The sequence below is a fragment of the Harpegnathos saltator genome, unplaced genomic scaffold (genome assembly GCF_003227715.2).
Source record: "Harpegnathos saltator strain DR-91 unplaced genomic scaffold, Hsal_v8.6 scaffold148, whole genome shotgun sequence".
Taxonomy (NCBI): Eukaryota; Metazoa; Arthropoda; class Insecta; order Hymenoptera; family Formicidae; genus Harpegnathos; species Harpegnathos saltator.
In genome coordinates this window covers 459570-470000 of record NW_020229926.1, presented here as the reverse complement: position 1 = coordinate 470000, position 10431 = coordinate 459570, and the positions used below count along the sequence as shown (strand labels likewise).

Below are 10431 nucleotides of genomic sequence, written 5' to 3'. Positions count from 1 at the left end.
CTCGAAAATTTGTAAACGCCTAGGAAAATATTTAGAATTCTTTATTTCGTAAAACATGAATAATGCACATACAAAAGAGAAACATTAGAAATACAACGTAATGTAACTATTGAGATAAATCTGATTATCAGTTTCTACTTGTTTTACTATATCTTTCATAATATTAAAATGTTTAAGCTCGATATGAAATGTGTAAAAAATTGAGTGGCCATCTTTGGCGCGCCAACTTTACGAAAAGAACCCGAGAGTTCTTATTCGTATTTAGCACTGACATTTGACGATTATACTTGTATAAAGAATTCTGCAAATTTCCTGATATTTTTGTGATTAAAATACCTTTATCTTTATTCAGCGATATAAGGCCGAGAGCGAAAACTGGGAGCACACGTTCAGTAAAACTTGTCAAGTCCGCCATATTTCAAAAAGAGACCGTTACACTTGAAATACAGGTGCACTAGCTAGGTGTAGCTAAAAGGTACATATCTTTCTGCACTTTGCTCTGTACTGTTTTCTCCTTAGGACCTTAGGTTATGTTTGCTTACGTTTACAATAGCCGTCTTCCAACAAGGAAATACTGCGTTACATAGAACTATTCTATTGGCTACATATTATCTAAGTTGTTTTGTAAGATAATATGTATCGAATGAAATACAACCAATGCAATAAAAAACGGCTAGTGTGTTAAGTGCTTGTTAAGTGTACTTTCAGTATGCTGGGAAAGAGACGACTGCTTAATAAATATGTTGAAAATTCGTCAATTATTCAAAGTTTTTAACAGAAAATCAAACAACAATAATATTTATTTAATTACTGCTAAACATCATTAATGTTTAACATTTATTAGTATATTATTGTATTTTATAATTTATATAATTTTCTCCGCAACTATGATATGATTATATTTTATAGGAAATTTCATAAACATTTTGTACAAATCAAGATTACAAATATAGTTTGTAGAAGATAATTTAAAATAGCTTAAATCATGGATGAGATCGAATACAAATTAAAATCGCAAGATCCTACTTTGATATCACATGTAAGTAGTTTTGTAAAAATTCGAATATTCCATATTAGCTCAAAGCTATTTGATTATTATTCAATTACTATAGTTGTTATTCAATTGTTCCTTTTTACAGGCTATATCCAAACTTGTTCAGACAATTATAGAAAAATCAAGCAAGGAAGAGGATATTAGAAATGTAAATTGATTTTTGTCGCTTTTCAATGACAATTATGCTTGTTTCATTAATTTTTATATATTGCTTCTCTATAGATACCAGAATTTCAAACACTCACTTTAAAATGCAATAGCGATGATCCCATGGTTAGTACATCAGCCTGTCAAGCACTGGTTATACTTGTTAAAGTTGGATTATACACTTCCAAGTCTGCAATAGCAACCTTCCTAAGTGTGTGTTCTTCAAAGTAAGTACATATGTAAAACAGTTATAAAGCAAAACAACTATAAATGTTATATATTTCTGCAAATACCATTTTATCAAATTTCATATTATGTATAACTTTGCAGGAATTATGAATCAGTCACTGTGGCTGTGAGTAAACTGTTAATATTAGATTGTAAAGTGTTGGATGATCCTTGTGAATATACTCTTCAAGCACCTACTCAGCATCCATTCATCACAATTCTGAATCATGAAAACTATAGTTGGAGAACAATGTTGATTCAGATGAAGCAGATTATGCAACATAATGATCAAAAGTATATTTTGTAACATTAATATAACACACACATATATATACATATATATATATATATATAATTTTTGGAATTCCTTATATATATATATATACTACTATTTTGCACAGAGAGACAAATATTAACTTCACTCTATCGACCTTTCCATTAAAAAAATTTATATGGATTAACTACTAGGTAATTAGCATTAAATTTTTATCTGTTTGGATTTCAGGCTTATAAAATGGCGTATGCAGCTCTTACGGCCTGTATTCTTGTACATACTGTGCAATCCTTCTACAAATTTGGACAATAGTTTCAAACAACAAGCATGGCAACTCGTGATTGAGTCCAACGACACATTGGATTTACAAGTAGAGATTCTATTCTGGCTGTGCACTAATCAATCATACACTTGCATCGATACGAATTGCAGAGTGCTCGAGTTTGCGGAGAGATCGTTGCTGAAAAGAAACATCAAATACTGCACAGCATTAGTGCCTTTGATCACATCTTTGACAATCAACTTCTTAAAGTACGGTCATGAGCCGGCGCAAAATTTTTCTATGTTACTCGAGCTGATCAAGCAATGCTGTGACAACTATATAGGAGACATTATGATCATTTTAATGGCAGAAATTATTTTGATATGTCCAGCTATTCACCTATCAAAAGTTTTTGACATATGTGAGTATGTGTACCGTACATAATAATCACAAATATCGTGATAAAATTCTGCATTCCTTTTTCTAAAACCAGATACCGTTCAAAATTCCACTGGATCTAATTGCATACATGGCCGTAGGCATAGCTATCGTGAACAAGATGCCGTGCAATGTTGTATTGCTACACACGTTGGCTGCGGCTTTGCTGAAATGGCTGGCTTATCCATCACTGCTGTGCCAAGACCTATTACCGGTGGCGAAGGAACTGATAAATAAGATCTTGCAGAACAAGGGGATGACAAGCCAGCACGTGGTTGGCGACAATAGTGTGCCAAACAAGTTACTCCTTACGTTCAGCCACAGCAACAGCCACATCCAAATCTACATGGAGCTTATGCGCAGTCTATACTCTCTGGACGTAGACGTCGAGTCTTGGTTGAAGAAGTTCTCACTCGCACCGATCGATCTCAAATACACGTGTAAGCTGGTCCTGTGTGGGATCTTTCTGCACAGCGAGGAACCTCGCGTCGTGCAGGAATCCTGCCGGATTCTCGTACAGATGGTTCACGAGATCAACGCCTTCGCGTCGCACATGCTCTCCTTGCTGTTGCACAAACTGACCAAAACCCGCGACAGCGCCACATCCAAGTGTCTGTTGCTGGCTCTGCCAGAGTTCGTCCCGTTCAAGGAGAACCTGCGAATTGTCGTTCACACGTTGAACTCGCTGTCGGAGAGCGACGGGTCCCTACGCTACTTCGCGATCCAGCTGTACGCGATGGCGTTGGAGAAAGAACCGCGTTGCCAACGTTTCATGTCCGACGCGCTGATAGATCTGGCCAAGGAGACCGGCCGCAACTGGCACTCGGACGTGGCGTGCGCCCGAGCGATTAAGCACGTTTGCAAGAGTCGACCCGAGCTCTGCACGGACTTTGTGCCGCTGCTATCTCAGATCCTGAATCGCTGCCACGACTTAAACGGCGGTGCGGCCAGTGCGCTCGCGCTCGACAGCATCTCGTTGCTGTGCGAGGCTGCTGTGATAGGTACTCCAGGATCTTTTCATCTTCACACTTATATCACGCTTCTTTAGGAAGCGCCAGAGTTCTTGCCGTGTAATTAATACAGACCGCGACTTCATTTGGCAGGTATTTGCTCGACGTGGAAGCTGCTGGCGCCAAAGATGCGTAAGGAAAAGCGCACGGTAATATTGGAGAGTCTGTGCAGCTTTTTCGCGAATGTTCCCTCCTTCCCTTTCAAGTCGGACAACGACTACGAGAGCTTCTTCGTCGATGTGGTGCCGCTTCTGTGGAGCTACGTGGTCGGCAGGGACTTGAGGGTTGCGGAATCGGCACTCAAGGCTTTAAAATCCTACTCGTTCGCGCGGATCCCCTTGAACGCCTTGCCGTTGGAGTTTCGCTCGAACGTCACATTACCTCACGTATACTACGAGAAGGCAGCCGATAAAAATGTCAATCCCGAGGACTTGCTAAATTACGTGCCAGGCGCTTGCTGGATACAGATGCTGAAAAACGTGAACAAAAGTATCCTGACGTCGGCCGGGGATCTCCTCATTTCCTATATCGAGGAAGAACTGGGCACCTACCGGTCGCAAATTTACAATTGGTCGCAAGGCGAGCCGTGTAATTTCAAGTACTTGCCAGAGAGAAGCGTTATCAGAGCGGTCGGTGATCACTTGAGACGAAGCAATCCGTCCGACCTGAACGAGCAGAGGATCATCGTGGAGTGTATGCGCGTGTTTGCTCACAAGTACACGAAGCTATTGCCGAACGTGAACTGGGACTTTCTGAGCAAAGCTATGCAGATCTCGGAGACGGCCAAGGAATACGGTCTGTCCATCGCGAGTCGTCACGCGTACATCTCGCTGTCGGCAAAACTCCTGGTGGAGAATTGCCTATCAAAGTATAGGTCGGCGAATTTCAGGCCCACGTCGGATGCGGCTACGTTGTTGTTGAGTGAAAGACATTTGGCGTTTTACGCGAATCTGCATGAACTGTCCCGAGCCTTCCCGCCAACCGACCTGAAGCATTTCCTCGAGATCTCTCTCGACCATGTCGTCAATATGTCACTCAACGATGAGAAGGCAGTTGCTTCGTTTGACCACATCATGTCTTCCTACGCCACGACGTTGAACAGCGATGCGGCACATTTAGGCAACCGCACGCTGCTGTATACCATACTAAAGAACATCTTTCAAAACATTGATTTAACGTCGAGCCGTTACCACGAATATTTTACAGCCATGATGGAACTGTCGGCCGAGGAGGTGGAACAAATGACGTCGCCAAGTTGTCTGGAAGGAACGCCGAAGGAGCTGAGGAACGCTGTCATCGTCAGGATCGAATTGGCTACGAGAAAATTTAGCAAGATGCCACTCGTTTGGCTGAATGAATCTATCGACGTGGTTGCGTCCACTTATACGGAGTAGGTGTTAAGATAGTAGTGCCTACAATCAACTTAATATTTGCTCCAATTGCCCAATAAAACCTTTTTGTTCTTTTTACTTTATCGTAGGTTACAGGTGTACTTCTTGGAAGGTATACAGAAGGTGATGGCTGAAGTAAGGTCGGAAAAGTACTGCGTGGATTGGGTCTTGGATTTCATGAGTCGCATCGACGCACTCATACTGGAGTCGCCCGACGAGAAAGATAAGATCCTTTTCTACTGCGACACTTTATTCATTTCGATTATCTGCCTGTCCGGCATAGACTGTCTTCTGCCAGAGAAAGAATCACTAAGTGCTTCGCAAGACCTCAGAATACGATTGTTCCCGCAAGCGACCTTCATACTCGTCGATAAGCAAATTTGGAAATCCGTAACTCGTCAAGTATTAGTCTCCTATTTACGTTTTTCGTCCAACTAAAAATATCTTACATATATTTTACAAACTTACATCTAATTTTATACGCTCTTAACGGCTAAAAATGTAGTAGTATGTGTCATAAAATTGAAACTGCGACGAGTAGTTTTTAATTTCTCGTCGCGAAACGAACGATACACATCCATCGACATAAAGTACAGATTGCTAATCGTTTTAATCTTTTTTTTAGATCATGAATTGGCTGAATCACATGAGGACCAGTTCCGTACCTGATGTGTATAGATCTGCGTTTCAAAGCGCGTTAATCTTATTAAGGCATGAAAAGGATTACACCTTACAGTGGACAAATTATCTGTCCGTTAAAACTTGTATACCAACATAACTATACATGTGTAGTACAACTAAATGTATTTACAAGATTTTTGTATAAAAAAAGGGAAGATTAAATGTTCATTGGATTTACTTTTCTTTCGCAATATTCAGCCTTTTACTCGATTAACAATATTAAATCCTACAATTGCAACGGTAAAATTACTAGGGACACACCAGGCATCCCGTGATTAAATTGTCTCTACACTCGCCTATTAGTCATTAACGAAATAATATGTCAAGCCTTGATAGGCATATATATACACTTAGGTCCGTATATCCTTATTGTGCAATTAATGCTCAATTGGTTTAATTGTGTTAATAATTTCTATATTTTCCATATATTATATATTATACTTTTCAACAATAACGCAATAACGCGTAGAAAAAGATAAGCTGATCCGTCATTGTCAAAAAATGAATATTTAAAAAACGTGAAAATTTCTATTCTTTTGTTGGTTTAAACGTTCTCCTGAATTTCATTAAAGATATGTAGATTTATACGATCGAACGTGTACACGTGTATTTTATATTAACTATTTGAAGAGTCAATCACGAAAGAGAAAAAAAACGTAAACTTCAGTTTATCGCGATTAGTAATTACCGGTTTAGTACTATTGACATCTAAAGAATTACATATTATAAAGTAGACTCTGTAAAAAAAGTCTACTAGTAACTTTCTAAGTCGATTATCACTACTCTTCTTTTTTTCATATGTACATCAGTACTCGTTAAAATATTTTATAAGCGCGATGTCGATGCACAAAGAACACGAAAATGTTACTTTATAAGGCTTTCAGATGTATATAAATATAAAATCATACGAATGTAAATATTAAAGAAAAATCGGAAGAAAAACGCATTTGTCCATATACACCTTGTTCCTATAAAATATGCATTATTCACGCTGTAATACTGGTACTCAACTCAAATAAGGTAGTGACCACAAGTGCAATTGTTGTAAAAGTAAAAATGCATATTATATAACGATCCCTAACTAAACTAAATATTTCATCTTCCTTCGTCACATAATTCCCGTACGAATTATTTCAGTGCCGTACCTATCTAAAATTTTCTCGTCACATATGTTACATGTGACGACACTCATAATGCTACACGGACGTTTCACTATTGTCTAACGTCATCACTGTTAGAGTATTGGGCCTCGAGCCGGTTAGGATCTGTTCCTCGGGCGGACGCATTCTGGGCTCCAGAATATTCCTCTTTGTCTCGACGCTCTTCTTAATCGGCGTGCGACTAGGACTGGACTTTCTGCTACTTGGATACGACTTTAATAAACGTGCCCTGAATAATCAATAAAATTTTCTATTACCAAATTTGCAAAGATTCTATTCCTTTTACCGTGTATGCTCGAAATATGGACAAAATTACTGCTTAAACATTCTCTATTGTGATATTGTTATAAAGTCAAGCGGTTGACTGAATCATTGCTAAATCATACATACGCATCCATTAACTTAAGGAACAGGCGAGTGTACACTTGGTATTCCTCGTCACCAAATTCGGTAGGGTCGTGTCTTGCATGCTCATAGAGATCACAGAACTGGTGAATCAAACGCTGGCCACTTCCATTCAACGGAGTAGCAAGTGTGGTGAGCAGGTATGCTCTTAGATTTTCCGAAGGATGTCTCTTTAGACAATTGTCGTATTTTGTAATCTCTGATTCTGTAAGATAAGAAATTAATAGAAAGCAAAGATATAATAATGTATCAACTTACCTAAGCTTTTTACATCATCAACTGCTTTCAGCCTGTAATAATGTGGCGGAGCTTGACCACCTGAAGTCAGGATATATCTAGGATCACTGATGAGTTGCGGTTCATATTGAATTCTAGGTATCACCTCTATTCTCCTCTCTATTTCCCTCTTCAAGGACTGTAATGTGAAACACTCGTAATAATAAATAACAATACAGAGATATAGTAATGGATTAACCTCAAAGTCAGTCATTGGGATACACTCACCTTCTTCGCATCGTGTCCTATGGGAATATGAGGACCTCGGCGAGATCTCAGAGTAAATCTCATAATTTGCCGTTTCGCGAAGATAAACAGCAATAATATCGTTAGAACACCTGCTGCTATGAATATCACTATGGTTATACCGGAGAGTTCTTCCGACATTTTTGCACAACAATCGAGGCGTTTAGTCTCTATAAATAATTATCACAAACACTTTTTTCCCTAAGACAGAAACTTGTGCCGTGTTGAATCAATTGTACGAACTTTGCGACACAAACTTATAAATAGAAAAATCTACACCGCGTTAATCAGCGCACGGAGTTGTATCTCGCGCGCATCGCCACAAATGCAGACGAGAAACGTCAAAATAATCATCGTGTGTAGCTATATTTATGTTTCGTCCTCTTGAATCTTTAAGATACAATCTTCTTCTTTCATCAAAACAACAGATTGAACAATACTGTTTTAATGACTGAAATTTTGTATTAACTTTCGTTAATATTGAATATGAATTTTAATATATATACCTTGCAAAATAATTAAGATATACCTTGCAAAATAATTAAGATATTTATATAAAAAATATTTCAATTTTTTTAAACAATAGGAATCTTCAGACAAGTAATTATTTATATAATTATTTATATAATTATTTTCATTGCAAAAATAATTTATTTTTTATGCCAATAATTTAACGCAATTACATTTTACGTAAAATATTTTCTATAGGTTTTTTGAATAATGTTTCATTGACTGAGATTATCTCGAGCATTAAATGTTTCTGCTCCTCGGACAGTGTTGTATTAATTTTTAAAAACGACAGTATGAGTTTTCCGAAGTTCTTATCTTTGGAATAGCAAAACGCTTTTCCTGAGAATAGTTTTATAACTCTGCTAATTATGTCATGGTCAAGTCTTACAGATAAGAAATTTTGCAAAACAGGTATATGCCATGACTTTAATTCCTCTACAGACTCAAGAAACTCTCTGCAAAAACATGAAATATTTATTACATATGTTTATTATTTTTAGAAAAATTATTCTTTTAACATATGTTAAGAAAATATTGCGTGTTTTTAATATGTAACATGCAAATATCACTCTCATAATTATCATAGATAAAAGCTAATCTTAAAATTAATATCTCCAAGCTGTTCCAAAATTTAATAATTTACACAATTGTGAAACATACTCAAACAGCACTGCTCTCTTCCCTGGTTCAAATGTATTCACAATAGTAGAGATCAATGTTGTGTCCTTTAATTCAGTATTGAGAATAGGAACAAATATGAACTGCTGAACCTCATTGGGGAATTTTTTAATACATTCACCAATCGCGGATGATAGTAAACGAGATGGCTCTTCAAGTTGAATGATCTGTGACCATAATTTGAGGCATATTCATTATGTAGGAAAAATAATATAATCACAATTATCAGTATTACACTACTGATTACCTTTGGTAACAACAAATGTGTGCACAATATATTGAGATACTTCATTCCCTCTTCGATAGACATGTCATTCATTGACTGACATACATTATAAATGCCTTTTGAGCTTAATTTTTTACCCAGATCTTCCATTAAAGGAACAAGATCCTCATCGGAGAGGTTGTTCAATTGAGCAAAATCAAATTTCCCATCATTTTTTTCTAAGCCCTCGGAAAGAAACTCCAATATGTCACACTTCTGCAATGGTGCAGTTGCAGATCCTTCAGCAGCTGCAGCAGGTGGCATAATTCGTTCAGCTTGAGTGAAATAAAACTGAGTAGATGGTTCCAATATTGACTGACTAAATGGCATTTGGACATCAGTATCACTTTCTTTATTATCAACATCATTATCACTGTCTTCGCTTTCCGAAGATATTCTTTCTTCATTCTAAATAATTTGCAAATTGGACATTAATGTATATGCATGATTGTGCGGTGAATGATCTGCATACATATATTGTATATATATCCAAGACAACTTTATGACAGAACAAATTCAAAGTACAAAACAAGAATTGTTCTCGGCATTGTTTCATTCTCAGTAGATTTACAGATTTAAATATTGATATTGACTTCTTCATATAACGCTTTCAATGCAGAGAATTTCGTTCACAAGCACAGTACTAGAAGCTCACGTGATCTAACCTCCCCTGCGATCACCTTCCACACCGGATTAGCCTGGGCGATATTATCCTGCATCATTATTCTGATAGACTTGAGTCTCATTGCAGTTTCTTCCGACAACGTGTACTTTTCGAAGAAGATCTCCGAATCCATATTTTCCCGCAACCGTTCTCGCATGTCGCTCCATTTCGCGCATGTTCCATTCGACATCACAACGTCAGTGACGTACGCGTCCGTTCACACTTGCAGAGCTGCCTTCCCTCGCAATAATTCTGCAAAGATAAACACAAGTAACATGATTTCTGTGTGATTTCTCTTATTCTCTCTCTCTCTCTCTATATATATTGGCTCCAGGCGTGTGTTAAGGCGAATTTCCTAACGCCATTGTTTGGTTAACGAAAAGTATAAAAATAAGAATTAGATTATTACAAAGAAATATGGTACAAATAGGGACCACGCGCACGCAATCCCCGATATTCAAAAAATGACGCGTAACGACAAAACCACACCCAACGGCTTCGGAGTCCGACAAAAGACTGATTTCCCTTATTCAAAGAATTACTAACGGGATCTCACCTTCGTACAATTTTCAACATTCGCAAGATAGCGTTCGATAACTATGAGTCGAGGTCGAGGTCCTCAGGAGCGGCGTGCGTCCGCTCGCGCAGAAATTCTCATGGATATCTCAGCAAGACGATCCAATTTTCCACTTTCCCACAGTTACTAATGTTCGTAGGACATTCACCACGCGTTCATCGTGAA

General features: G+C 37.9%; 3 protein-coding genes across 4 annotated transcripts; 1 reads left to right on the top strand and 2 right to left on the bottom strand.

The window, feature by feature from the left end:
* The first annotated feature begins 901 nt into the window (after positions 1–901).
* LOC105187064 (focadhesin) lies at positions 902–5678 on the top strand. 2 transcript variants are annotated; one of them, XR_003112540.1, is made up of 9 exons: positions 902–1039; positions 1140–1202; positions 1277–1428; positions 1532–1723; positions 1935–2386; positions 2505–3404; positions 3507–4548; positions 4620–4803; positions 4894–5081. XR_003112540.1 is itself a non-coding variant. In XM_011147660.3 (9 exons), the coding sequence occupies exons 1-9, from the start codon at positions 986–988 to the stop codon at positions 5580–5582; spliced, it is 3576 nt and encodes a 1191-aa protein (XP_011145962.1). In that variant the 5' UTR covers positions 906–985; the 3' UTR covers positions 5583–5678. The 2 variants fall into 2 exon arrangements, 1 of the variants encoding a protein (XP_011145962.1); XM_011147660.3 differs by adding an exon at positions 5430–5678 and having other exon boundaries at positions 906–1039; positions 3507–4803; positions 4894–5206.
* Positions 5679–5971: 293 nt separating this feature from the next.
* On the bottom strand, positions 5972–8025 carry LOC105187067 (uncharacterized protein C1orf43 homolog). The gene is made up of 4 exons (XM_011147667.3): positions 7555–8025; positions 7309–7465; positions 7036–7255; positions 5972–6874 (listed from the first exon to the last, which is right to left on the bottom strand). The coding sequence occupies exons 1-4, from the start codon at positions 7711–7713 to the stop codon at positions 6682–6684; spliced, it is 729 nt and encodes a 242-aa protein (XP_011145969.1). The 5' UTR covers positions 7714–8025; the 3' UTR covers positions 5972–6681.
* A 193-nt stretch (positions 8026–8218) lies between these two features.
* LOC105187075 (hypothetical protein) lies at positions 8219–10424 on the bottom strand. The gene is made up of 5 exons (XM_011147677.3): positions 10246–10424; positions 9691–9941; positions 9008–9433; positions 8743–8927; positions 8219–8537 (listed from the first exon to the last, which is right to left on the bottom strand). Exons 2-5 carry the CDS (start codon positions 9877–9879, stop codon positions 8252–8254), a joined length of 1086 nt encoding a protein of 361 aa, XP_011145979.1. The 5' UTR covers positions 9880–9941; positions 10246–10424; the 3' UTR covers positions 8219–8251.
* Positions 10425–10431: the final 7 nt, after the last annotated feature.

Bases quoted from the DNA above. Each gene is read 5' to 3' on its own strand.
- LOC105187075 (XM_011147677.3), bottom strand. From the start codon at position 9,879: ATGTCGAATGGAACATGCGCGAAATGGAGCGACATGCGAGAACGGTTG. The intron at 8,928-9,007 runs GTAATCAGTAGT...TTATGGTCACAG, and splicing joins CACATTTGTTGTTACCAAAG to ATCATTCAACTTGAAGAGCC. The intron at 8,538-8,742 runs GTATGTTTCACA...ATGTTTTTGCAG, and splicing joins AAGAGAGCAGTGCTGTTTGA to AGAGTTTCTTGAGTCTGTAG.
- LOC105187067 (XM_011147667.3), bottom strand. From the start codon at position 7,713: ATGTCGGAAGAACTCTCCGGTATAACCATAGTGATATTCATAGCAGCA. The intron at 7,466-7,554 runs GTGAGTGTATCC...TTCACATTACAG, and splicing joins TAGGACACGATGCGAAGAAG to TCCTTGAAGAGGGAAATAGA. The intron at 6,875-7,035 runs GTATGTATGATT...TTGATTATTCAG, and splicing joins TTCCTTAAGTTAATGGATGC to GGCACGTTTATTAAAGTCGT.
- LOC105187064 (XM_011147660.3), top strand. From the start codon at position 986: ATGGATGAGATCGAATACAAATTAAAATCGCAAGATCCTACTTTGATA. The intron at 1,429-1,531 runs GTAAGTACATAT...ATAACTTTGCAG, and splicing joins CTAAGTGTGTGTTCTTCAAA to GAATTATGAATCAGTCACTG. The intron at 4,804-4,893 runs GTAGGTGTTAAG...ACTTTATCGTAG, and splicing joins GTTGCGTCCACTTATACGGA to GTTACAGGTGTACTTCTTGG.